Source organism: Poecile atricapillus, chromosome 1, assembly GCF_030490865.1.
Source record: "Poecile atricapillus isolate bPoeAtr1 chromosome 1, bPoeAtr1.hap1, whole genome shotgun sequence".
Taxonomy (NCBI): Eukaryota; Metazoa; Chordata; class Aves; order Passeriformes; family Paridae; genus Poecile; species Poecile atricapillus.
In genome coordinates, this window is record NC_081249.1 from 175618627 (window position 1) to 175644704 (window position 26078).

Here is a 26078-nt window from a genome sequence, read left to right on the forward strand (position 1 = left end):
CTGCACGCTGTATCACCTCTGCAGGTAGTGGAGGTGTGTTCTGAAAAGAGATCCTCTCAGCATCCTGCTAGTGACACATATTTGCAGAGAGAGAGAAAGGTTTGTCACAGAAATTAAGGCCATGCCACTAGGCTGGGCTGACTTTTTTATGTTGCCTTTAGAAAGTTTTTACTGTATTTTACTGTAAACTTCAAAGCCCCCTCCTCCAAGAAAATCCAACCCCACAACAACCAAATTTAATGAAATACTTGCATTTGCCGTCAATACACAAGTAGGTGACCCTGGTATGTGGATCCCCCAACTCCCAAAGCTGTACATCACCCTATGCCAAGGTCTGAATGTGAGGGCAGCAGGGCAGATCAGGCATTTTTACTGTAGTGCTACACAGAAGGAAATGTCCTGCTTTTAAAATAAACCCTTATAGTCCGCTATCTCTTTGCTTTTTAGCAGACTGTGAGTGGATCAGCTCCCTTGTACTGAGTAAACCACTGTGCAACCTAATTCTGCTCAGATACGCTGCTTTGTTTCGTTTCTGGCATGCACAGAAGGCAAAATATGCTTCCCCTACCCTGGGAACTGCTGAACTGGAAAGTGAAAGTCGGCAAGAGCTGCCTCAAGAAAAATAACATATACAGCCATTAGAAAAAATGACAAACCAACCTACCTATCTGCAACAGAGCCCAGCACAGTAATTTCCTTTAGAAATAATCTTAGAGAAAGCAGCAGTGCACAAATATCGCCCTGTGAGCAAAGATTTTATTTACAATAACCATGATTATTACCTAACATTTTCCTGGCAGCATCCAGCATGAGCTGATCCCAAATACATCCTTGTCCTACTCCTCTGTGGTTAGGGGTGCCCAATACTCTGTGATATTACACATAAAAAGATTATTTTCATGTCTGGATACAGTCCCCTCTATGATGGGCTAAGGAGCCCCACTGTAATTGCTGATTTGTTTTTTCAGGAAGCAACTATAAATAGGTGCTGCTAAGTTGACAGCTAAACCTCAGCTCAGGGCAAGACAGAGACCTTTCCTTGATAAGGCCAGAAAGCCATCTCTCCTTTGTAGTGCTGCAAATGAAAAGAAAAAAATAGAGCTTTTTGAAATTGAAAGCTCTCTCTTAAAGAGCCCCATATACATACAGTGTATGTTTATGGGACTCCCATTCTGGCCACAGCTTAGTAACAAATAAAGAGTTTCCTCAAAATGAGGAGCAAACTCACTGAAAATTTCAGTTGAATCGTAAAAACCATCCCATGAGAGAACCAATCCAGCTGTAAGCCCAGTTTTGAAATTAAAAATCACATATAGCCAAAATACATTATCTGCCTCAGAACCCCATTCTCAGGAATTACAGTAGCAACTGCAAAAAAACTGCTGTACAGCTATTTCAAATTGCTTGTGTGGCTCAAAAAAGGAATCAATGAACACCTGATTTTAGCAGCCACCAGCACTGTCCTGCCAGGCCACAATGACAAGCTTCAGCTACTTCTTGATGAACTTTACTTTTTGATGAACCTCTCTAGCATTTCAAAGAAAAGAAAACTCCTTTGGCAGCACTTGTGGCAAATGCAGCTTGACTAACTAGAACACTCACTGCACTGGTAAATGCAGATTCTTTCCTGAACTGCTCAGTCTTGAAGGGGGCAAGTTAAAATACAGCATTCTTAAATTAAGCCCAGAAGAAAACCAAATGACACAGAGTATACTAGGCCAGCAGCTGTCTCCCTCCACCGACCCTGGAAATCCAGAAAGAAAATATCTTGAAGAGCTTGTGGTAAAACCCTTTCTGGTCAGGCTATTTCTGGTGTCTCTGCTCCTTGCTCCCTAAGCAAGCACTCACATTCTTATCATAAAATCTGATCCAAACTCTTTTACACAGGTGCAGTGACTCCATTCTGAGTATCCCCTTCTATCCTGCACACTCCCTCCCAGATCCTGGTATTTGTGACCTGACAGAAGCAACCTCAGCTCAGTACAGCCCCAGCCAGCTCTCTCCTCTTACATCTTCCAGACTCCCAGGTAATTATAAGAAACCAAGTCACCCACCCCCCTGCAGATCTACCCTGTGCAGATGAAGCTACCTGACTCCACAGCTTAACCAGTTTCTCAACAAGATCAAAGCCTGTGCAGTTGTTCAAGCAGCTTTCCAATTACTCCTCCAGTTTCTATCATGAATTACAGCAGCACTTGAAGAGTGCCAAAACCCAGAGGGATCAGTTACTCCTGCCCTGTGACAGGCAGCAGGCTGGGGCAGACAGGACAAGCTGTAAGCACAAGGCATTACATTATGCACAGACCCAGTTTTGCTGCTGAATGATTGACAATAACTACTGGATGTCACTATTTTAAGGATAATGTCATTTGTAATTATCTGGCAGGGTCTCTCCTCAGCGGCTGGCATTATTCACAAGGGAAGAATTAGACTGAAATCCAGCTGTAGAGTAAGGAGATTTGCTATTCTATACAGACAATCACTGTGCTTTAGAAGCTTGATACACAGGGTATGTATCACTAGTCATCTTTAGGCTCTCAGGACATGGAGAATATTAAAATGGCACTCCTTCTCTATTTCACTGTGTCACATGAGTTCATACTTTAAAACATTTTTATATTCTCTGTCCTCACCTGACCATCTGTTTCTTACAGGAGCTCAAGCTAGGAAGAGAGAGAAGCTGCTTTTACTTGACTGATCCTATCATCTCCCCATCAGATGGGAGAAGTGCCATCACAGTGTCAGCACAGCCCCCAGCCCTTTGGCCAATTTAACCCCCAGCTATTCTGGTTTTTGAGTTCAGACCTGAGTTTATCTGTCATGAAAGGATGTCCTACTGACTGGGTTAAACTATGTGAAGTCCCAAATAAGAGGACATTTGGCCCTTTTTGCCACAGAAATGGCATTAACAGAGCTGGATTGGGATTGGAACCGGTCCCATCCTGCAACCATCTCTGGATCCCAGCAGTACAACTATAACCAAGCAGCAAAAAGAGAGACTTGACATTATTCTTTGCAGTGCTGGCATGCTGAGCAGGGCTACAGCAGACCACGCTCAAAAATTCCTGCAGGATTCCAGGTAACAGCATTCCAAAGAAAACAACAGCCTGTTCCTCCTCCCCAGCACTCTGGGCACAAGGACACCAGAGGTGTTCTGTGAGGTATGGCAGAAAGAAACTTTTCTGTACAACCAGACTGTCTCAGTGCTGACACCTCCCTGCTCCAGCTGTCCTACTCCATCCCAGAAGAGGCTTTTCCCTGCCTCTGGGACACGAGGGAGGATGCTGGTCAAACGGTGATGCTGGCCCAGGGAGGGCTCTGCACGGCAGCCTGGCTCTGATCCATGCTGGCTGCTCTGTGCCTTTATGCTTGAGCTGACAGGGGAGCACTTCAGCAGCACAGAAAGGAAAAAATACAACCAAACTGCCCCCCTGAGTACAGAAAAATGACAAATAACCAAAGAGAGCTATGTATGGGAAATAGCTTCCTGAGAACAACCTTGAGACCTTGAGTGGAGACTGAGGCATGGAGCCAACAATGCTCCAATCCTACTGCAAACACAAAGATGCCAGACATGGACAGGAAGGAAAAACTCCTGCTGTAGGACCATGGCAAGAGTGAAAACACTTTTTGTGGCTGAGATGAGTGGCACTGAATAGGAATGTGAAATAGATAGGGTTTAAAACCAGTAGCTACTGCAGGGAAGCAGAGGCTTTGGTGTCACCAGCACGTTTTAGCTTTGAAATAACATGGCACACTGTGGCAAAAGCAACAGATCCTTACATTCACCTTGCAGAAAATCTGGGAAGGTTTCATTTAATGCCTGCCCAGACATTTCACTCCCTCCTGGAAAGTGGTGCACCTTGACCAGTGTGCAGGGGGAACACGGAGGTACTGTGATCCCAGCTGACAACTTGTTCCTGGTGGGCAGCAAGTGACACTTCTTTATTCAAGCAGAAAACTCCAGCTCTCATCTCAGCCATGGGGCTCAGACAAAGGGAAGCAATGAATGCAGAGCTCACCGGTAAATGATGCCTCTTCCATGGAGAAACATGAGCGCTGAAATAATTTCCGCGGCGTAGAACCGGGCCCGATCTTCGTCGAAGCGCCGCGACTTCTGGATGTGGAACATCAAGTCCCCGCCGTTGACAAACTCCATCACGAAGAACAGGCGATCCTACGCACAGGCAAACACAACAAACATGAACAGCATTAATCACATCCTCGCTCAGGCTTGGAAAAGTCTTAGTAAAACTATTATCTCCCGAACAAAAACAGATTAAGTAAGCGTGAGATAGTGCATGGGGGGAAAGGCTGATTTTTTCAGGAAAAATCAAATAGATACCAGGAAGACCTGTTAGTACCTCCTTGCCCTGCACTCCTCCCAAAAGTTTTGACCCCAGTTGTGGAATGAATTCCTATTCATATGTGGACTGGGCATGTTAGTAAGTGTGTGCTCATCAGTAATCAGCTCCCATTGGGTTTCTCTGAATTATCCTTAGCCTCAAACAGCAGGGAATGATACCCCTACTCTCTGAGCTGAGTGGCACAAGAGAAATCTGCAAAAAAATCACTCATTCCCTCATAAACACCTCAGATCTCTGGGGATAACTGCCCCATAACACAATGTACATAACCAGAGTGCAGCTTCACCACAACAGCACAACACTGTCTCAAGGATATCCCAACATTATTTCTGGAGAATGTGGGCTGTTTTCCAGGATGGGATTTCCTGCCATACACTCGCATGGCAGCGGCTTTTTGGGCCCTCAGGTTCCAGCTTTCCTCTGATTAACCTGCAGACGCCTCTGGGCAATAGAGGAACTGATAAGGATGAGGTATAAATAAAAGTTTCTGCTGAGGAGAAAAGCAACCTGTTTGATAAAGTTCCGTTCATTAACCACAGCTGTTGATCTCTGAGGTTTCTTTTTTGGCTTTGTTCTGGCTTTTGCAAAATCCTACAGATAGGGAGGCACTTGTTTAAGCTGTGTGCTTAACAGTGGGTAGGGGTTTCGCTTGAGTTCACTTGATTGGGAGAGGAAGGACACAGAAGGTTTTGGCACAAAAATAAACCCTGGAATTGTTGCAGTCCAGCTCAAAAATTTCTCTCAGCAATTGTTTCAGGACTTTCGGTATTTGTTGTTTCAGTTTTTCCCTGAATATCAGGAACAAGCAGATCGGAAAACAGGCATAGAATTCAACTGAGATCAGCCAGGCTTTTAATGGTAATATTTGCCCTTCTTTCCCACAAGCTTCTTCCCAGGTCTGATGTTAATTATCTACAAGCTACTTTTAAACCCTCTCTAAGTTTAAGAGGATAAGCATTGTCGTGCTCCACTTTCTGGCAGCCAGCCAGCTTGAAATGACTACTGGTATTAACATCTTGAGATGCACATGGCAGAAGAAAAGGAACCAGAAATTCCCTCATTTCTCAGTGGACATGAACAGGAAAGCAAATGGTTTGTAACACACGAGGACAGCTTGCTTCACATAGCCAACCTAGGTTCTGCCCAACAGCTCCTTCTGGGCTCTTTCCAGAAGGTAAAGATCATTAAATCATAGAATCTTCTGGGATGGAAAAGACCTTTACACATAATCAACAACTAACCCAACTCTGCCAAGCCCACCACTAAACCATATCCCCAGGTGCCATACATCTACACTTCTTTTAAATATCTCCAGTGATGGTGACTCCACCATTGCCCTGGGCAGACTGTTCCAGGCAGCTTCATCCTTTCAGTGAAAAAATTGTTCCTAAAATCCAACCTAAACTTCCCCTGGTGCAACTTCAGACCATTTCCTATTGTCCTGTCCCTTGTTCCCTGGGAGCAGAGCCTGACCCTCACCTGGCTGCTCCACTCTCCTGTCAGGGAGTTGTAGAGAGTGAGAAAGTCCCTCCTGAGCCTCCTCTTCCCCAATCTCACTCCCTCCAGCTCCCTCAGCTGCTCCTTGTCAGACTTGTGCTCCAGTCCCCTGCCCAGCTCCTCTGTCTTTCCCTGGACACACTCCAGGACCTCAATGTCCTTCTTGCAGTGAGGGTCCCAACCTGAAGGCAGAATTTGAGGTGCAGCGTCACCATTGCTCCCAGCACTCTCACAACACTACTGCAGCACCAAGGCCATGTGCTGAATGCCATCTCCAGTCCATATACACAACAAACCCTCATCACTTCACTCTGTCTTTATGAGAGGGCACTGAAAGACACCCGAGCTGGCTTGTCTAGGCAGCAGTCTGAGCCAGAGCAGCACAGACTGCAAACCCATCACCAACCTGGCTCTTCAGCCCACACCAGCCCTCTAATGCCAGATCTTCAGTGCAGAAGGTTAAACTCAGTCAGGCTGTGCTGTGCCTGCCTGTTCCTCCAGCTGCAGCACAAGTGTCACCTCTGCCTCCCCAGTCAGGCTGGCTTTTACATCTCCTTGTTATTCTTTCCCACCTCCTTCCTTGCTGATCTCGCCACATGACACAGGCTTATCTAGCCCAGCTTGTCCAGGCATCTCCTCAAGCCCACACTTAAAATTGAATCCCTCTTGCCAGATCCCCAACAGGAAGCAATTTAATTTACCAGCAGCCTGGTGAGGGATAGTGTGTGCATTTATGTAAGTGATACATATGCCTGTATAAACACACAGGCACTTAGGTGAACACATATGGATTTTCTACTCTTTCCTTAAAGGTGACCTTCAGGGAAACAAAGTCAACACTTCCTATACTGAAATATGTATGTCCAGCTTCTCCAGACAGGCAAAACTCCACGGCCCACCTCAGACTTCTGGTTGTACTCATCTTTACTGTGATGCTTACAGAAAGACACTACTTATTTCTCAAATGCTCAGGTAAGCACCAAAACAGCTGATTTTAATATTCACATCATTGCTGCCATGGAATTATAGCAGCTTTTTGCTAGAAACTGCTTTTGCTTCAGAGTAACTGCAAACCTGAGCAAGTATAATTGCACATGTTACATGGTCACACCCATGGGCTCATTTCACTGGTAAAGCACAGACACAGAACTTTGGGTTACTCCATTCTTTTTTTCTTTTTTTTTTTTAAATTTTTTTAAAGGAGGTCCAGCTTATTGTCTGCCTGGTTTCCTGACACTTAGAAATGCCATAGGGCTGCTGAAAAGAGCAGGATAGGTATTACAACTGGTTTATAATGCAGCATTTATGCACTGGTCTGCTACATTCCTGGCAACAAGCATTTGTAAAACCTGCACTAATGACGATCCTTTGGGGAAAAGCATCTGAAAGCCAGGCAAGGCCTTCCAGTTTTACTCTTAAGGAAGACCATCAGCTTGTTAAACTGTAAAGACCAACCAATTATCCCAGGAATCATTAAGAAATAAAATAAACAGTGGCATCCTATTAAAAATAAAAAAAGAAAGGAGGGGAAGGAAAGAGAGGGGAAGGAAAAGAGGGGAAAAGAAGGAGGGAGCTGGAGGGAAGGGGAAGAAGAGGAGAGAAGAGGGGAGAAGAGGGAGGGAGGGATGGGCCGGGGGAAGAAGGGAAGAGGGAGGGAGAGAGACAAACAGAAAAAAAGTGGAAAAAAGAAAAAAAGAAGGCAATTTACAGCCGGAAGAGTAAGCCTGAATAAATAACTTAAGAAGGGGCTAGAAAAAGTAAATCTTTAAACACCTGATAGTTCAGACACTTGCAAATTTGACCTGACTTAAGAGTCAATTCTGTGTCTCCTCCTTTCTTGGGGATTACCAGTGGGAATTAGGAGGAGTTGAAAACTGGATTGTTTTTTGACAGGGCCCAATGCTGAACTTCTCACATGTCTATTTTTCAATTGTGCTTTGCCCAGAAGTCTGCCTGGTCTGGTATCTCTGTTTGACGTACTAAGAAAGGAGCATTTGAGTCAACAGGAAACAGTGACACGAAAGGCTTCACAGCAAGTGGCAGCCACAGGAGGAAATCACATTGCACCACTCCTGGACTGGGATCAAGATGAATAAACTCAGGGCAATTGTTACTGTAAACTGAAAAAAACACTTGGAGGAAACAAAATCCATGGGATCAGGCGGGTTTATTTCAAGGCTGGCCTACATGTAAAGATTAATCCTGTCAATTTTCACACAAGAGAGCTGTCTCTTTTTTTTTCTGTTTTTTTTTCTTTTTTAAAAAATTATTTATTTTAATTTCAGCTTTCCATCCCTATTTGTTCACCTTACAGCAGGGCAGGGGCTGATAGCACAGCACAGCACAGCAGTGGTTGACAGCAGCTACATATACCCATTATATTTGTTCATTTTCTTAGGGGGTTTTGTGGGGCTTGAAGAAAGTCCCCAAAATGCAAGAGCCACCGAGAAGGACAATTCACACACTGGTTATTGCCCCTTGCAAACACTAAAATCAACCTCAAGCATCACTTTAGTCCTTTGTCCTCACCAGCTCTACAAGCTGTTTTGGATCCTCATACCTTTCCTCTCTGTCATCACAGGGGAAGAAAAAAATCCAGATTTTATTTAAAGATGATCCATTTTCTCCCTGTGCCCAAAAAAGACAGTGTGATGGCCAGCTTCTACCCTCTTCTGCTTAAAAGTCATAGCTGATATCCACGTACAACCCACACAAGACCAAAAACCTTCTGGGACCTTACCATCCATCACAAGGGTCCAATTTTCCCACACAAAAACAATCAGCCTGGCTCAGGAATTCCACTTAGTCTGCATTTTATCTTTTTGGAAATAATTCATGCACACAACTCCACAGGAAATTAGCTTTGGGCTCAATCTGAGTTCACTGAAGCCAAAGGGCTTCCCCAAGAAAACAGTCATTTTTCCCTGTTTTGGTAGTTTATGCTTTGCAGAACAGAAGGGAGGCTTTCCAAATCATCCCCAAACAGAGACAGCTGTGTCGCTGCTTCCCAGAGAAACTTTATTGTTTCCAAAAAGAGTAGCAGGGCTTAGGGAGCTTGCAAGCAAATTATTACAAGATAATTACAAGAGCTGGCAGGCTCTCTCAGTGTTCCCAATGCTCTCTCTATGGTCCACAACCCCCACACAAAGCAAATCTGCCCTAGGTCTCGCTGAGAGCGAGCAAATAAACTGTGATTTCTCAGCACTGGGCTCCAGAAAGCCACATGTCCAACTCCCAGCAGCTCAAGTGGCCATCTGTATCTGGGTCAAGGCACTGCAAAGCACAGGACCCGGAGGAAGAGTAAGAAACAGGTTTGTAACTGAATATTTATTTTTGTAGGACTAACACAGTCATACCCCACTCTTAGATGCTGCTCTGTGAGGAAATGCCCATCCTCCATACCCAGGCCTCCACAGAACCTATGAATTCCTGTTGGAAATGCCTCTCCTCCATAGCCATCCCTTCACAGCACTCACAGACCCTGTGAATTCCTGTTGGAAATGCTTTCCCCCTCCCTAACTGGGGTTCTTCAACATCCTCATGAGGGAAGCAAAGGGGCAGGCACTGATCTCTCTGGTGCCCAGTGACAGGACCTGAGGGAATGGCTTGAAGTTGTGTCAGGGAAGGTTTAGGTTGGATATTAGGAAAAGGTTCTTCCCCCTGAGGGTAGCTGGGCACTGGAACAGGCTCCCCAGAGCAGTGGTCACAGCACCAAGCCTGGCACAGCCCAAGGAGGGTTTGGACAATGCTCTCAGGGACAGGGTGTGACACTTGGGGATGGTGCTGTGCAGGGCCAGGAGCTGGACTCAGTGGTACTAATGGGTCCCTTCCAGCTCAGCTCATTCTGTGATTCCATGATTCCATAGCCAGCCATTCACAGAATTCAAAGATTTTATGAACTCCTGTTGGAAATGCCTCCCCCTCTATACCCAGCCCTTGGACCAGGGCAGCCCTGCACCCCCACAATCCACCTGCTACTCCCAGCTCCAAGGGTTAAAGAGAACAGGCTATCCCAGGCGGGTTACACATGGTTTCAAACCCAGGGAGCATCAGAGGTGTCCTGTGAACAGCCTCACCACAACAACCCTTGCACAAACACGTGTGTGAGCACAGGAGCAGACCTAATGAGCTCAGCCCCAGATTTCCAGACAAAGCCACTCTCACCTGACTGCAACACAGCAAGGCAGTGACTGATGTCAGGTGAAGATTTGGTCCTTTGATCTCAAATCACAGCAACTACACCAAGGGACACCCCTGCCCCATGCTGGCTCAGATAGAACCCCATGCACGTGGCCCAGGACTCCCAAACAGAGTTTGGGTTTTACAGCAGGTTTTACAGCCATCTGCTCACCGAGCAGTGCTGCTCTGCTGAGCTGTTCTTCCTCCCTGCTTCAGTGGCTGCAGAAGTGCCTGCCAGCCCCAGGAACCACTTCTGCCTCAGGGAAACCAGCCACACACAGCCCTGGGGTTACCCAGATGAGAGCTGACTGTGTGAAGCAGCTGAAAGGCTAAGAAAGGGAGGGTTTCTTTCTTCTGCTGGTTTTGGGTGGTTTTTTAAGCTAGAAGGAGGTGCAGTGAAAATTAAGTCAACTCAGAATGGGCATAAGGTGCATGTGGTGTCTCCTCCAGGCTGGGCAGCTGGTGAACACATTCTCACATTTCTGAGAATCTCAGGTCATTTCCCCACGATTAACAAAGTCACCAACCACAGTCACAATCAAGTAAATGAGGCAGTTATCACTGGTTATCACCCCACCATCTCTGCTCTCTGAGGAGTTCAGTGCAGGGAGGCATATACACATCACCCAGAGAATCATGAATTGGCTCTTGCGCTTGCATAAATAAACTCTGCAGGGTCCCTTGGGGTGAAGGTGGCCCTGGCACCCGGGTGCACAGTGAAGCATCAACACCAAATTCATTCCAGAAGAGCTCAACGATGATAACCACAAACCAGGATGAGCTGAGGGGAGTTGTGGGTTCCCACTTGCCCCAGGGAAAAAAACCCAAAACAAACCAGCCCAAATCTAACTGCATCCTCCAAATTCCTGCCCATATTTTCTTAACCACTTGGCTGAAATTTCAAGCTGAGACGCTGGAGAGTTTTTGTAACAGGCAAATTCAATCATTTGTCTGGAACAATGCATCTTCTGGGGTATTCAAGTGAACCAGACACACACCCTTCCTCCTCACCCCCACCCTTCAAGACAGCCTAATTCACAGCAGTGCTACACTATTAGCTCATTTTTTCACTAGAAACTTTTACACAGCATATGTGCAAAAAGATGATTATTTTGTTCACCTGTACCTTTTTCATTTGAGAGAAGACCAGACCCAAATTAGAAAAAAACCCAAAACTCAGATAAGCCAACCAATTATGTACAAAAAATATCTGTTTTTTTAATCCCAATAAAAAAAAAAAAAAAGACATTTTGAGCATCATTAAAATGTGGTATTAAAAGGATACAAAGAAAGAAAAGAAAAAGCAGAACAAAATCTTCCCTCCCAGACCTTTTAAAACGGTAAAGAAAACTACATAAATACTCCTTCCCACCTGAAAGATTAAAAAAATTCAAAGGACTGACTGAACTTAGAGGGGAATAAACTGAGAAATAAGGAACTAGAGTGTATGACACTACAGACATTACCTGTTAATCAAAGATTTATAGGTCATCTGCACCCCTCAGCTGGCTGCTGGCACCTTGGTGTCTCAGAACAGAATAGCCCTGTAAATACCATGCTTTTTTTACAGCCTCAGTTCAAGAAGGCTACTGAAATTGGTCTTTTCAGTTTAGAATAATCAACCTACAACAGCTCTTCCTGTTTTACAAAATACTGAGCTCTTCAATATCTGCTGGCTCAGGCAGGGCTAGGGAAGGCTAGAGACCTCTACAAGCTCAGCCAAAGGTCTGCACAAAAATTAAGAGTGCCCAAACACCCAAAAGCCACTTGGAATCAGCTTGCTGTGAGGATTTGAGAATCACCTTCTCAAGTTAAACATCACCTGGAAAGCCATATGGATTCAAAGAGACTGAAACCTAAATCACCACTGGCTCACACCTCAGTTAGTTACCTCTTCTCTGAATTTAGATTGCCTTTGTATTTTTCATCCCCTTCCTCCTCAATACTGACTGGCACCTGCTTGCTCAGGGCTGCTTGAGAGCTGCTTCCATTTTGATCTCTTTTTATGCCGCAACTTCCTTGATTTGAAGGACAAAAAATATTAGTTTCACATCCTGTGGCTAACCATAGGCAACACACTTAGCTACCCTTGCAATGAGCTTGATTTGTCCAAGCTATAGTCTCTCCCCTCAGCCACTGCAGATGGAGACAAGCATTTATATCAGCTTCATGAAAATGCAAATATCCTAAGTCTCTCAACCATGTGGGGTCAGAAAGTTACACTGGGGAGCTACGACACGACGATGGCAGCTGACCCTTCCAACCCTGCAGCTCATGTTTTCACCTCAGCTCGCATCGCCTCAGTGCGCAGCCCAAGCGTGGACGTCCAGCAAAGTTCACAGATTGGAATCAGAAATGTCAGTCTGATCTTGTTTCACCTCCTGCCTGCAAAAAAAAACAACCCTGGCCTCAAATGTTCCTGCAATGAAGTGACCACTGCAAGGTGTCAGTGCGGATGTCAGAAAAAGCGGAGACTTTCCGAGCAGGCTGCAGAGGCCTCGCATGTCAGGTTTACTGACAAATGGAACCAGCGTGCCAGCAAACACATCAGGGGGTTTTGGTGGATGTGAACAAATTCAAACCACAGGAAGATGCACTTTCAACCAGCCTGCCCTTATTCTGTGCTAGACAGGAGCCAGAGGAAAGCAGAAACTGGCTGTCCCTGCTGTGGTCACAAAGCCATTGTGACAGCTCCATGGTGCACACACCTGCAGGATCTGCACAGGAGAGTGAAGGCGAAGAGAGGAAATTCCCCTGTACCCCCCTGTCCAAGGACTCCCCAAAAACCAACCTGCCACCCCAGGTAAAGAACAACTCAAGCTCCTTCAAGCCTGACTTGCAGAGCCTTCCAGCAGAGTGGCTTAGGGCTAACACAGGTGTCAACTCTCAAGAGTAAGAGAAAAAGTCTCAATGCCTGCAGAAAATCATCCAAGACGTACATTTGGCTGTCAGTGAATGCACACAGGGAGATGTGCCTCCACAACATGCCACAGAGGAAATGCTGGGGGTTCAGAGCCAGGGAGTGGATCAAAGCCATGCTCTGCTCCCAAAGGGTTCCCACCCAGTGCCTTTCAAAGAGAACATCAAAGAGGCCTCGCTGAGCTCCCACCAGCACACTCCAAAGTCTGTGTCAGGGCACTTGTTCATCTCCCAGAGCTGCAGGAAGGCTGTCACTGCCTCTCCAGCCTCCCTCACCTCCAGCACACCAGGCCCTGCCCTGTGCTCTACCCCTTTGGTGACACTGGAGTAGCTGGGGGATAACCAGGCTGATGCTGGAGATACACTGAGGGGCCATGACTGAGGACTCCCCAGGACATACAAGGACATTCAGACCTCCCTTGTGGCAGCTGGGGACAAGGGATGGGTGAGCTGCCATCCCTCAGTCCCACCCCTTTGGCTTGTGAGCCCTCACTTGAAAATGATGCCCCTGTTGAAGGCTCTAGGTCAGCTCTAACACTTCCAGGAGGTGAAATACAGGCTCATCTCTTGCAACATCTGGGTGACGACCCATGACAAGATGACCATGCTGATGATCCTGACAGAACTGCCTAAGTGCCCCAAGAGCTGGTGGAGATGCAGAGAATCCTTTCTTTTCCATGCTGAGAGCATGGCATCAGCCCTCAGCCAGTAATGGGGACAAAAAGCTGTGTGCCAAACAGCAGGCTGCCCTCGTAAAATGGGACCAGTTCCATGATTATACTGTCCTGGAGTCCCAGGCCAGTCCTGCCTGGCTTAAATAGCACCCCTGCTCATTATTCTCTTGAAGGACGCTCGTTATAGAAAATCACATCCCTCTGCCAAGTTCTCGTGTCTCACTATTTTTGGAACAACAGGGCAGGCTCTGAGCCTCAGCAACTGTCAGCAGAGCCAGAGGGAAAGCAAATCCATATAACGATCAGGCTGGCTGACAGGACAGTGCTGGGAACAGCATCGCCTGGGGACAGTCCCCTGGAAGGACCCTTTGGTCATGAGAAAAGGGATAAGGGCAATGAACATAAAACCCAGAAGCTGTTTGACACTGTTTGCATAGGAAGCCATCTCCCCCAGCCCTTTTCATTCTCATGCATATGAGTGGAGACAAAAGGATTTAAAAGCAAAGCACCTGTGCAGGAAGGATGGCTCCTAAACCCCAAGGAAGAAAAGACCTACTTACTGCAAACTGATTTTAATTAAAACATTCCAGGATTCACATTCCCCAGGATTATATTACTGAGTTAGCTATTTATACATATAGCCCCTTTCACCCCTTGTAGGACAGTATTGTTGAGGTGTTGGATGACACCAGTATCAGGTAAACAGAAACAAACACTTTTTGGTATTTGTGACCCCTACTGCAGGATCCACGATTATCCACAGGTCCCAGCACCTGTCAGCAACTCACAGATTACTGGAGCGGAAGCATAATCCTCTCTGACACTAAAGAATTATTCTAAGACCCTAGAAAAAGCAGAGGTAAATGGCTTATGCAAGGTGGAAAGCTCCCAAGGCAAAGACTTCAATTGAAAAAAATTAAAAATTTGAAAAAACAGAAAGGTGGTGAGCAAGGAAGACCTCCTTGCTCTTGACCCACAGATGCAGCTGAAGTAGAATTTAAATTGCCCCCATGCAATGGAGCATCTGGACTCCTTCCTTGCCTTTCACAGGAAAGGAATCCAGAGGTGCAAGTCCAGAACTGCCCAGCCCAGTGCTGGGCACACAGATGGATACATCCAGCCTCTGCCAGCCTGCTGAGCTGCTGATATTTCATCTTTACACTGGAAACTGTGACCCACAGGCAGAGACAGCCCTTGCAGCTCCTACCACCTAGTGGCTGCAGGATTCAGCCCTGATGGAGCTCAGAGGCCGCCTGGAGTTCGGGCAGCCCCAACCTACCCTGGGCAAATAAAGCTGCCCTTGCTGGCAGGAATCACTTAAGCTGCAGCTGAGACTAAAGCAGGCTCACACTGAGCAGAGGCAGCATGAGAGAACAGAAAACCTTTCTGAAAACCATCAGTGGCTAATGTAAGCTCAGAAGAACCTCAGCCAGCTCTAAAATAGGCAAGCAGAAATAGCAGCAGTATAGAGGAGCTCAGGTAATGCATTGCTCTTTCAGGTACTTGTGCCTCTCAGCTAATCATAAACCCACAGAATGGTTTGGGTTGGAAGGGATGTTAAAGATCATCTAGTTACAACCCTTCTCTCCTCTACAGGGACACCTATCACTAGATCAGGTTGCTCAGAGCTTCATCCAGCCTGGCCTTGGGCACTTCCAGGGATGGGGCAGCCCTGGAATAATGCTGCATTCCTGGCACCACACAACATCACACCGTGCAGCACAGACATGTCCCAGGCTGTTAAAGTCACCCCCAGGCTGCTTAAGCCATGGGAAGAGTTTGCTGGTTTGGGTGGGATATTGTAAAAGAAACAGAGTTCAAATGGCTCTGGATCCAGCCAAATTCTCAGACCCTACGAGTGCTCTGTCCTCAAGCTGCAGCAGCATCTCAGGCACTTCCAAGAGATTTGAGCTTTCTTATGACTTTCCATGATTTCCTCTTGAACTGGGATGGGGGAGGCCATAACTGGACACCCCTGTGACAGGTGAAGCCTCACCAGTGCCAGGCAGAATGGATAATGACTTTTCCAAGTTCCTGAAGCAGCCCAGTCCATAATTTAGCTCACATTCCATGGAGCTGCACTGCTGGCTCAGACTAAACCTGGCACCTACCATAAGCCCTGTCTGCCTTCCGACTGGGTACTGCTCTGCCAGTCAGTCCCAGCTTGTCCTGGTCTTACGGGATCAGGCTTTGACTTGGCCTTGACAAATGGTAAGAGGCCTCAGAATGTCTAGTTCTAGAAAAATTCCCAAAGGCAGGTCCAGTAGGTCATTATGTATCCAGGATCTCCATGGCAGACTGGAGTTGTGTTTTGTTTTTTATAACATGAACCATTAATACCACATTTAAAGAATCTGGGCTGTAACTGTGATACATGTGATGTGGTTTCCATGTAATTGCAAACTAGGTATTTGTGCTACCATGCCCCCAATCCATAAATTTTTAAATATGGCTGCAGGATGACATTCTGAACAAGTGGTTACTCTTTTTATATATATATAATGGTTCATATATATAGACATCTTTTTCTGCCAAGATCTTGTTAATGGATGGGATATCCCCATGCCATACAAAGAATAAACAGAAACCCCAAGTTTGTATCAGCCTGGATAAGCCTTCCTGGAAGGACTGTGACCACTGAATACCCTGGTGTTGCAATAATTTCTTCACTGTAGCAAAGGGGTTTCACTGTGCTTCTATAAGCAATTTAAATCTGGTGATTCTGGATTGAAGTGGGTGTCACTGAGTGCAGACTGTGGGCAAAAGACGTCATGAACCACCTTCATTTGAAATCTGCATTTTTTTTGTAAATACTTCCGTTTTTTGTGTTATCATCAGAGGGGAAGCGGTTGTCTGTTGCAGACAATCCAGACAATGAAGCAAAGTGGGATTCAAGTGAAAGAGGAACCCAGGAAAGACTGGAAATAGCAGAGTCCTGCTACACAAGCACCACTCCCTTGGCACCATTTCAAGGACTGACCAGCTGTGTGTTCAGGGCAGCAGGGGCTGAGGGGTTCTTCCCTCTGCTCCTCTAATGACAAGTTGGTCCAGAAACTCCTGTTTCAGGCCGCTCTACTGTTTAACAACCTCTTTTTAATTTCCAGTCTAACTGTACCCATGGCCAGTCTAGACTCATTTAATCTTATCCAGCATCTTGACAGCTTTGTTTCCCTCCTCAGTGTTTGATATCTGCAGACATCAATCAGATCCCCTTTTTGCTTTCAATTTGCTAGTCTAAACAGGCTGAGTTGTCCCCTTTTCTTCCCCTTTACAAAAGACTCTGCAATTACTTCACCAGCCCAGAAGATCTTGCCTGCACCCACAGCAGACTGCATTCAGATTTTCTGAACATGACAAACAGCGCTCACACAGTGACCTTGAATCTTCCCTAAATTCATAAGAAGCACTCTGCACAGCCCAGGAGCACACTTTCTGTTTTCACATCCACACTGCAAATTTAGTAAGCAAAGCCATAGCAAAGACCATAGCAACGAGTGGCAAAACCCACATTTGACCTCAAACAGAACCCATCAATACTGGACATTTCTGATACTTCAGGAAAGCCATTACAAGTTGAAATATCACAAAATAAAAGTTTCTTTGGTTACCAGTGACAACAGTGAGCTTTAAGTTTCATTTCTGCTATACAACCCAGCTGCTCTGTGAACCATGTGAGCTGTGTATTAAATAAAACCCAACACAAACCACCTCATTTCTATTAGATGAGTCTACACAAAGGCTCCACCCTAAATGAGCACAGTTCTTCACCTCCATAGCTGGCTGTTGCATCACCCCAGTGAAAAGAGAAATGGGTGGGTGGCTGAATATATTTGTCTGCTCTTTTTTTGGGTTTTTTTAAGGTATTTTGGGTTTATGTAGGAGGAGCAAAGCTGCAATTAAAACTCAAGTTTCTCCTACCTCTTGCAAGAGGAAAACAAACTATATTGCCCTTTAGCAAAGAACAAAATGCAACTGGAAATGAGCCCAGGTGGTTTTGAAGAGCTACAATGCAGAAAATACTTTGGTCCTAATAACAGCTTAGCTGAGGAATTCCCAAATTCACCTTGCCATGCATGGCTGTGGCCACTGCCTCCATCTCAGCCACTCCTCCCTCCACCAGCAAGAGGCTCCCAGCCACCAGCACACACCAAATGAGGCTCCCAGCCAGGCACTCAGCCCATGTTCTGTCCTCCACTTGGGTACACAGGGCAGAAGGGACAGCAATGCTGCCATTTGTCTTCACTACACAAAAAGAAATACCAACCATACATGGATCTGACTCAGTGCCCACCCACATCAGGCAGACCCCTTCCAGGAACCCCAGAGGGATCTTTCATTCAGTTCTGAGCAGTCTACAAAGGCTGGCAGAGACAGGAGGCTACCTCTGGTTCCAAGTGCAAATCTGAAAGTTTGCAGAAAACTCAATGCAAATACAGCCTTGTTAAAAATTCAGGCAGCAACAGAGCAGAGCCTGAGATCCCAGAGGAACCAGAGGACACTGCAGGTGTGTAGACATTTGCACTTGGAAACATTCAGTGGCATGGAGATGTTTCTAGGGAAGACACAAAGAAAGGCTTTGTGCCTTACCAGTTTGTTAGGGAACTTAGAAAAGGCCAGGATTTTGTCTGCCAAATGCCCAGCAGATGTCAGAGGTGCAATACAGCACAGTCCTCTGTTCATCCTCGAGCAGAGAGGCTTCTGGGCCTGAGGTGGACATTTGTAACAGGCCAGGGGCCAAACACACAGCAAGGTTCCTCATGCCAGCCAGTGTCAGGAGGAAGGCTGGCCACGGCCTGGGCTGTACTTACAGGAGTCTGAAAGCAACAGTAGAGCTTGGTGAGGAAGGGGTGGTTCCTGGCTAAGGAGAGGATGCGTTTCTCAGTCATGGTGCACTCAACGTCGTCATCCTGGAGAATGACATCCTTCTTCAGCACCTTCACTGCATACAGCTGCCCACTCTCCTTCATCTTGGCAAGCATCACCTAAACCAGAAGCGAGTGTGAATGGCAAGGGCTGAGCCCTCTGTCCTGAGCAGCACAGAGCCTCTGGCACCTTCCCAGGCTGGAAAGGTCAGTCATCTCATGACCAGGCTTGTGGACCAAAGTGAGTCAGCCTGTTAGCATGGGCATCACTGTACAATCAATGACACACACTGCTGCCTGCAGCAGGCTGCTCTGGACAGAAATACCCACATGCTGCTCCTGTCTGGGACAGGGCTGGCTGGCCGAAGGTCACCCACTGTGCCAGCACAAACTGCCTGAGTGGGGTCATTCATCCCACCTCCCTCCCCAGTTATAAAACTCACTCTCTTTCACATCAGCTTCCTGGCAAAGCAGAGAAACAAAACCACCATCTCACCACGTTTGAAACCTCTGCCTTGCTGCCTTTAAAGGAAAAGTCTTTACATGCTCCAAGAAATGCTGCCCAAACGGGTATTAACACACACTTGCAGCTCTTGGTATGGGCCCTGGCATGCAGCTGTTCCTTCAGGTGCTAACTTCTTTTTTGTGATATCCAATTCTTCACTTTGCTGTCAGCTTTCTTTCTCTTCCCTTTTCTCCCTGCTCTCTGTAACCAACTTTGTTGCACAAAGCCTTACCAGGCTACCACTGAGTACTTGCTCTGGAGTGCCACTGGACAGCCTGTGTACCATGTTATGAAATCACCTACCTTGGGGCTCCTTAAATAAGCAATGTGGTTGCTCACAAAATAGCCAGGAATAACTCTCACCTTTCCAAAGCTTCCCTTTCCTAATACACGAAGGAAGGTTAAGTCTTTGATCCCAAGTTTGCTTGCTGAACTTTCACTGATATTGTTGCCTTCCTTCAGGCTGCCTTTTCCCTGATGTTTCAGCGTAGATCTAGAAACCAGTTTCTGTGGAAGAAAGCAAAGAAGTGTTAGTCTGCAGAGGAATTGCACTTCTGCTTCAGAGGTGCTCACAGGTAGTCAATCCACCACCCAGGGCATTTGGGGCCTGTCCAAGGGCACTTTATGGCTAACGAGACAGAAAGTTGTGTTGGTAGAATCACACAGCTGCCACATGTAACCAGCCAAACTCAGCACTGCTCAGGGCTGTGCTGCCATCTCAACACCAGCTCCTGATTCCTGATGTGGGCATTTTGGGTTGTAAACCCACTGCCCAGCACATCACAGATAATCATAGAATATGCTGAGTTTGGAAGGGACCCACAAGGATCATCAAGTCCTACTCCAGGCCCTGCACAGAACTATCCTCAAGAAACAAGAGACAAGGTTAACTCTCTCTATCCTTACTCCCCACAAAAAAAACAAAAAAAAAAAAGAGAATGAGTGGGGAAATCTAAGTCTTCCATCAGCAACGTAAGGAGGACTGCATAATTTCTGCAATAGGCAAAGTGGTGGCAAGATTTAGAACCCCAGCACATCTCATCTGAATTTCTTATGTTCCTACTTGATTTGAAGAGTCTTACTCAAAGCCTAGTTCAGTGGGACCCCAACTTCAAAACATGTCTCTTTTCCACATTTGGGCTGCAGGCTTGCTCCACTGCTCCAAATTCTGTGGAAAGCTGTTCATTCCCATGGCAGCAGTGAGGTGCTGCATATTCAGGAGTTGTACCAGTATTAGCACTCATTTCCAGAGCTTGTAATTTTGAAGTACAGAAAGATGGAGCCAACCTTGGGTGCCCTCTGCTCACAGCTCTCCAGGTATGCATGTGCATACAAACGAGCACCTCCATTCAGTTTTTCGGGCTGAACAAAGTCACAGGGACTTCGTGAGCTCCATCTTGTGACTACTCTGGTGTACAGCAAAGCTCCTCCTGCACAGGAGACTCGTCACCATGGGCAGAGAACCAAGAGCAGTCACAGCAGCACAGAGAGGTTTGTGTTGGAAGGGTCCCCTCAAGATCACTCAGTTCCAAATCCCTGCCATAGGCAGGGACACCTTCCACCAGACCAGGTTGCTCAAAACCCCATCCAACCTGATCTTGAACATTTCCAGAGATGGGGCATCCACAGCATTTCTGGGCAACCTGTGCCAGGGACCCACCAAACTCACAGTAAAGTATTTCTTCCTCATGTATTATCTAAACCCACCCTCATTCAGCTTAAAGCCATTCAGGGTTGCCCTTACAGCACAGTCTGAACACTTTCCTAGATCCTTTAGGTCATGAATAACAAGAGATCATTAAATACCAAGCACAGATTTATTTTTTTTTTTTTTTCTGTTTTCATCTCCTTTTGATGTGCAGATGATGCAAACAACAAGTGCTAACAAGTGCTGATTTTTGCAGAATGCAGAAGGGAGTATGGGATTTCCCTGTAACTCCCAGGATAACTGTCCCCCAAACTGCTACAGAGGGAAGAACAAAGATAAGAGTTTGCTATCAAACTTTGAAATCAAAAGGGGCAGCACAGCCTAATGAGTCTGTTAGGCTGCTACAGCATGGTGTGGTTGATCAACATAGCTGGCTAACTGTATGAGAAGATTTACCATGTCTGGAAATGATGGTTTGGGTTTTAATATTTTCTTTTTGTTGTGTTGATAGGGACCACAGATTTTTGGCCAGGGATGTAGTGAAGAGTGAAATGGTTTCCAAAAAATCACAAAGAAAAAGTAACAAAACTGGGAAGAGAACTAGGCTTCTTCTTGAGCTCTTCTGCTCTATCACAAGCCATGCATGCAGACAGCATTTGCCCTTGCAGTAAAAATTAAAAATGCATGAGATGAACTGTATTGATCACTAATAAGTCAGAGGGTCTTACTCTGCTCTCATTTGTGATAAGCAGATGAAAACATGTTGAAGAGTCACAGCACTGTGAAACATAAGCACATTGCAAACTAACACCTATAGATTAAAACCTGGATGCCAGACATCCATTTTCCAGGTGAGGCCTTTGCCACAAGCCATAGAGCTACTCCTGCTCCACCACCCACATTACCTGTCCTATGGGAACCCTCTGCCTCCTACACCCATAGAAAGACTCAGTTGTAAATCCTTTCAATAGAGGAGGGGAAAAAAAAATAAATACTCACTGAATTTGGGGAAATGCTTCCTGGTTGCAGACCCATGCAGGCCAAGGTTTTTGCAAGCTCTGCTGCGTTCACCCCACAGTTTGGGGCAACATTTGCTTGGCATCGGATGTGGACGTTCATTTTACAGACTGACAGGAGCAATGGAAAATAAAAGCAAAGGAAAAATTAAAATAACTTGGAGGGGTTTACTGCTGAGAAACAATTTACTAATTCTGTTTCAGGAAATACACCCATCTGGACCTACCCTGTATCTTTAAACTAGAGGGGTTTTTGCCACTGATCTAAGTAGAAGCAAAATTAGGACTCTTGTAAGAGAATAAACTCCTGAAAACCAGGAACACACCCCAAACTCTCCAAGCAGGATGCCACTATTGCCTAAAGCTTTTCATAAGCACATGTTTTTGAGGTGCATAACTACCACTGCAGCTATGTCTGGAAGTACAATTAGTATTTATAATGCCACAGAATTTGCAACAAACGTCCCTTGCATTTTCCTCTGTCTAATTTTAAAGACAGCGTTCAGTGGGAAACAAAAATCATTCTTGCTCTAACTCATGAGCACACACACACCCTCTTGTGGGAGATGAAGGCAAGGACTTTACAGTCTGGATCACTGAAACAAAAACATTACACCAGAACATGCTTAGTCATCAATTAACAGGCAGGGTTGTCAGCCTAAAGCAATGACCGTTTTTTCCCCTCAGATGCCTTTTCACTGCCTTATCTCATTAGCTGAGGAAAAACTTTCAGGTAAAGGGAAAATATGAATGTAGGAAGCAGAATACTTTTAATAATGCAAGTTAAGCAAAGCTGTGCTGAGGGTGCAAAGTAGAGTCCTTCTGGCAGCCAGAGATTAAAAAGGAGATCAGCCCTTTTTTTTAACTCTTACAAAGATAAATATTCATTGCTCAGCTTCCTCCTGAAGGTTGCACAAATCAAGTCCACACAGTGCATCAAGTGTCTAAAATAAATGTATTTTGTGAAAAGGCAACAGTGAGAAACCACTCACTTTTGCACTGTAGACCCTGTCTCATGATCCCCCAGAGCAAGGAGCCACAGTGGTCACAGAACGTTGGGACTTTGTAGTTGTGGACGCTGAATTTATGAGGAATGTTGATCCCAAACCTCTGCTCAGTCACCTGCAGCACCAAAAGGAAAGCACAGGTTTAAAATTCAAACACATATTTATAAACTGGTACTCATTTATATACAGGCATTTAAATGCAAATATAAGAAAATAATTTCAAGTCAGAAAATGTCCTGATCCATCACCTCACTGAGGTTTAATGTAAGTGAATAGTGCATTAACAGCCTCACCTGCTGTGACTCAGCCCTGCTTTCCCTGCTGGCCAGGCCAGACTACCTGGCAAAGCAAATTTAAAAATAAGGGCTCCCTAGCCGATTTTAAATTCTTTAAGACAAGTTAGAATTAGATTATCTCAAAAGAAACCAATCCCACTGCAGTGTGAGCTACAGCATTTTTTTAATCACACAATTTCAAAATTATTGACTTGCACACTACATGCAAAAACACGTAACTTAGGTCAAACTGTTGATTTTATTAATTTTAATATAGAAATGCTTTCACAGTTCTTCTAAAATTCTCATTCCTCTTCTCACCCTCCTTGTAATTAACAGCCTTTCAGGCACACATTTTACTTTATCACTTACACTCATCCCCTTTTTAACCTTGTTCTTTTCCAACTGTAAACCATTCAGATCTCAAGGGCACCTTTTAAAAAATGTTCCATTGGCTGAAAAAACCAGACCCCATTTAGCATATTCATCACTTCTGACTTTGTTTCTCAACATGCAGATCCTGGAAAGCTGAGGTGGAACCCACAAGTCTATTAAAGAAAAGTCAGGGGTGTGACTGGAACAAAAAGTTTAAGGTGAGTGGTGCCTGCTCACTTTTGCCTTCTTTTAAAGTAGTTTAAATGTGTTATAAAACCTTCATAATCCCGAGAGAGGAGTGAGGACATTCACTATTTAACTTGCACTCTACCCTTAGGCATCTTAACTCATTTTCATCTGGTTTGTCAAGGGGTCATTTTAAGGAGTTCAGCTCAACAGTTTGGAGGCAACAAATAACAAATAAATGCAATTGTGCGTGGCACAAAACACCGAGCTGCCTCATGAATAAACAGATTTGATTTGATTCTTCCTCAAGCTGTTATTGAACCATTTCCAATTCCAGAAATGCAATATGCAGTGCACAGGGCAGCATTAGGCAGGGATGTTACTCCCATCAAACACAGCCAATACCAGCAAGAAAGAAAACCTTCAGAAACCTAAGTTATGCAAGGCTTCTTTATTACAATGTATTTCACAAAGCAAAGGTGTGGACTGACAACTAAATGAGCCCTTCAGGCAATCGGAAAAGAAAAAAGAGGCAAAACAAAGACCAGTGGTTGGCCAGAGAAATCCACATTAAGAACCAGACACCAAATTTTGATTGCACCACAGTTAATCATGCAAGAAAATTACCAAGGAAACCAGTGGATTTGCTACTTCTTGATGTCTTCCAGTGAAGATATCCTGACTTCTTAAACCATGTGTTAATCCAAACAGTTAATGGCATTGACAGAACGACTGGATGACATTGCATGGCTTTTTAAAAGTAGGTCCCTCTCACTCTTCCTCACTTTTAAACCCATGAATAAAGATAACATGAAGTAAATTCTCTTATAGGACAACCCCAGCAACCCAAAGTATGATGACCCAAAATAAGCAACATGACTTTACCTTGAGATCATTCTTGTTAGTATTGTTTTGGCACGTGCAAGCTGTGACAATGAGGTGATGGCAGCGCTTGTGTACAACACAGGTGCAGACTAGGAAATAAAAGAGGCACACTGAAAAGAGCCCTTGGAAGACTCAGCACACATCAATCTACCAGCTGGGTTCCTTAAGGCTCAGCTGCATCATCAGCACACAGTAAAGATGTAAAAAATAACTGGTGGCTTGGAATTTGCAACAAATCTGGAGATGTATCTTCAACCTACTGCAACAAAAATTCTGCACTGGATAGTTTATGGCCTAGAAAACACTTGACTATATCAAATATGGGTGATGGACACAGAAACAACAGTGGAGCTTCTCAAACTACTCAAAAAATGCTGTTGAAATAATTATCCAGTGAAGAGTGTTTCACATGGCAATATCCATTTTGTCTACATGCAGGTTCCTTTCATGGGACACTAGTGCCCTATTATACTGCACAGGAACAGGCTGTGTTAGGCTGCACTGAATGACCATGAAGCAGGCAGTTCTGGGAAAAAGGGGAAGGCAGAACAATAATTAAATGCAAACAAGCACCACATACATCTCCAACAGCCAAACCACGCATTCAGGCAGAGGTGCTGAGCCAGCCCACAAAGTCATGAACTCCCAAATTTTACTCTGTTAAAGTTCATAGGGAGAGAAAGGAGGGTGGCCATTCCAGCAGGGTACTTCATGTCCCAATACCAGCTGAGCACTGTCCTGAGGGTTCTCTGGGTGCCCCATGCCTAGCTGGGTGTTGCATGTAGCCAGCAACAGCTCTACAGAGTGGACCTGCACAGGATGAAACAGCAATGGGACACGCAGGTGTTCGCAGGAATGTCAGTGGCAGCCATGCAAACCTGACGGGGCTCAAAAGCACAGGTCTGGCTGCCTGGGGAGGAAGAGGAGTGGTGACTCCAGAGCAGCTCACAGCTGCAGCATGTCCCAGCAGCATGGAAAAGCACTCCCAAAGCAGCACATCCCACATGGACACCACGCAGGAGTGGAGCACCTTACCTTGGCACTGGTATCCTTGCTTCCCAAACACGCCCCTGGCCGAGAGAAAACACAGACATAATTTAATGGCAGAAGGATGGTCGTCTTGCAGATTGTTTACAGAAGGCAGAGCCAAAATGCAGGAGGATCCCAAATTATCAGCTCCCATGGCAGAGCTGCCCAGCAGTAGTGGTGCAATCCAGCACAGGGGTGTGAGAGCGCAGGAAAGCACTGCATAGGCATAGCTCACAGGGCAGGCTGTCAACATGCCTCTATTCCCCATATTCCCCCTCCTCTCGTTTCTCAAATACCTCACTTCATTACAACACACACCACACATACTAGACTGATCCCAGCAGCCCACACCCTGTTATTATCTCTCCCACTCCATGTTCTTTTGAGACATATCTACGTTTTTCTCCTCGCTCTACCTACTCCTCCATGTGCATCACCTCACACCTCTCTGATGGCTTTTCTGTTCCCAGGAATTTTCTCTAAACTTTCAAGCAACTTGTTTTCTTTTCAGTGTAATCTCAACGCTCCGCTCCAGTGAGTGGACTCTTTCTTCAGGTTGTTTCATTACCTTTTTTCCCTTGAAATAACATTTATGGTTACAAGGGAGGGACACTGCCACATCCCCACACCAACCCGGTTTGCTTCCAGCATCCA

At 45.6% G+C, this 26078-nt stretch overlaps 1 protein-coding gene across 1 annotated transcript in view; it reads right to left on the reverse strand.

The window, feature by feature from the left end:
• Positions 1–26078, reverse strand: part of PRKCH (protein kinase C eta) — a 113470-nt gene that overhangs the window by 40916 nt on the left and 46476 nt on the right. Inside the window, exons 4-10 of the mRNA XM_058827789.1 lie at positions 25431–25465; positions 24396–24484; positions 22660–22789; positions 21651–21778; positions 19367–19510; positions 18445–18618; positions 4023–4177 (exon numbers count right to left, since the gene is read on the reverse strand). Of these exons, the coding sequence (XP_058683772.1) occupies positions 4023–4177; positions 18445–18618; positions 19367–19510; positions 21651–21778; positions 22660–22789; positions 24396–24484; positions 25431–25465 (855 nt within the window). The remainder of the gene's footprint in view (positions 1–4022; positions 4178–18444; positions 18619–19366; positions 19511–21650; positions 21779–22659; positions 22790–24395; positions 24485–25430; positions 25466–26078) is intronic.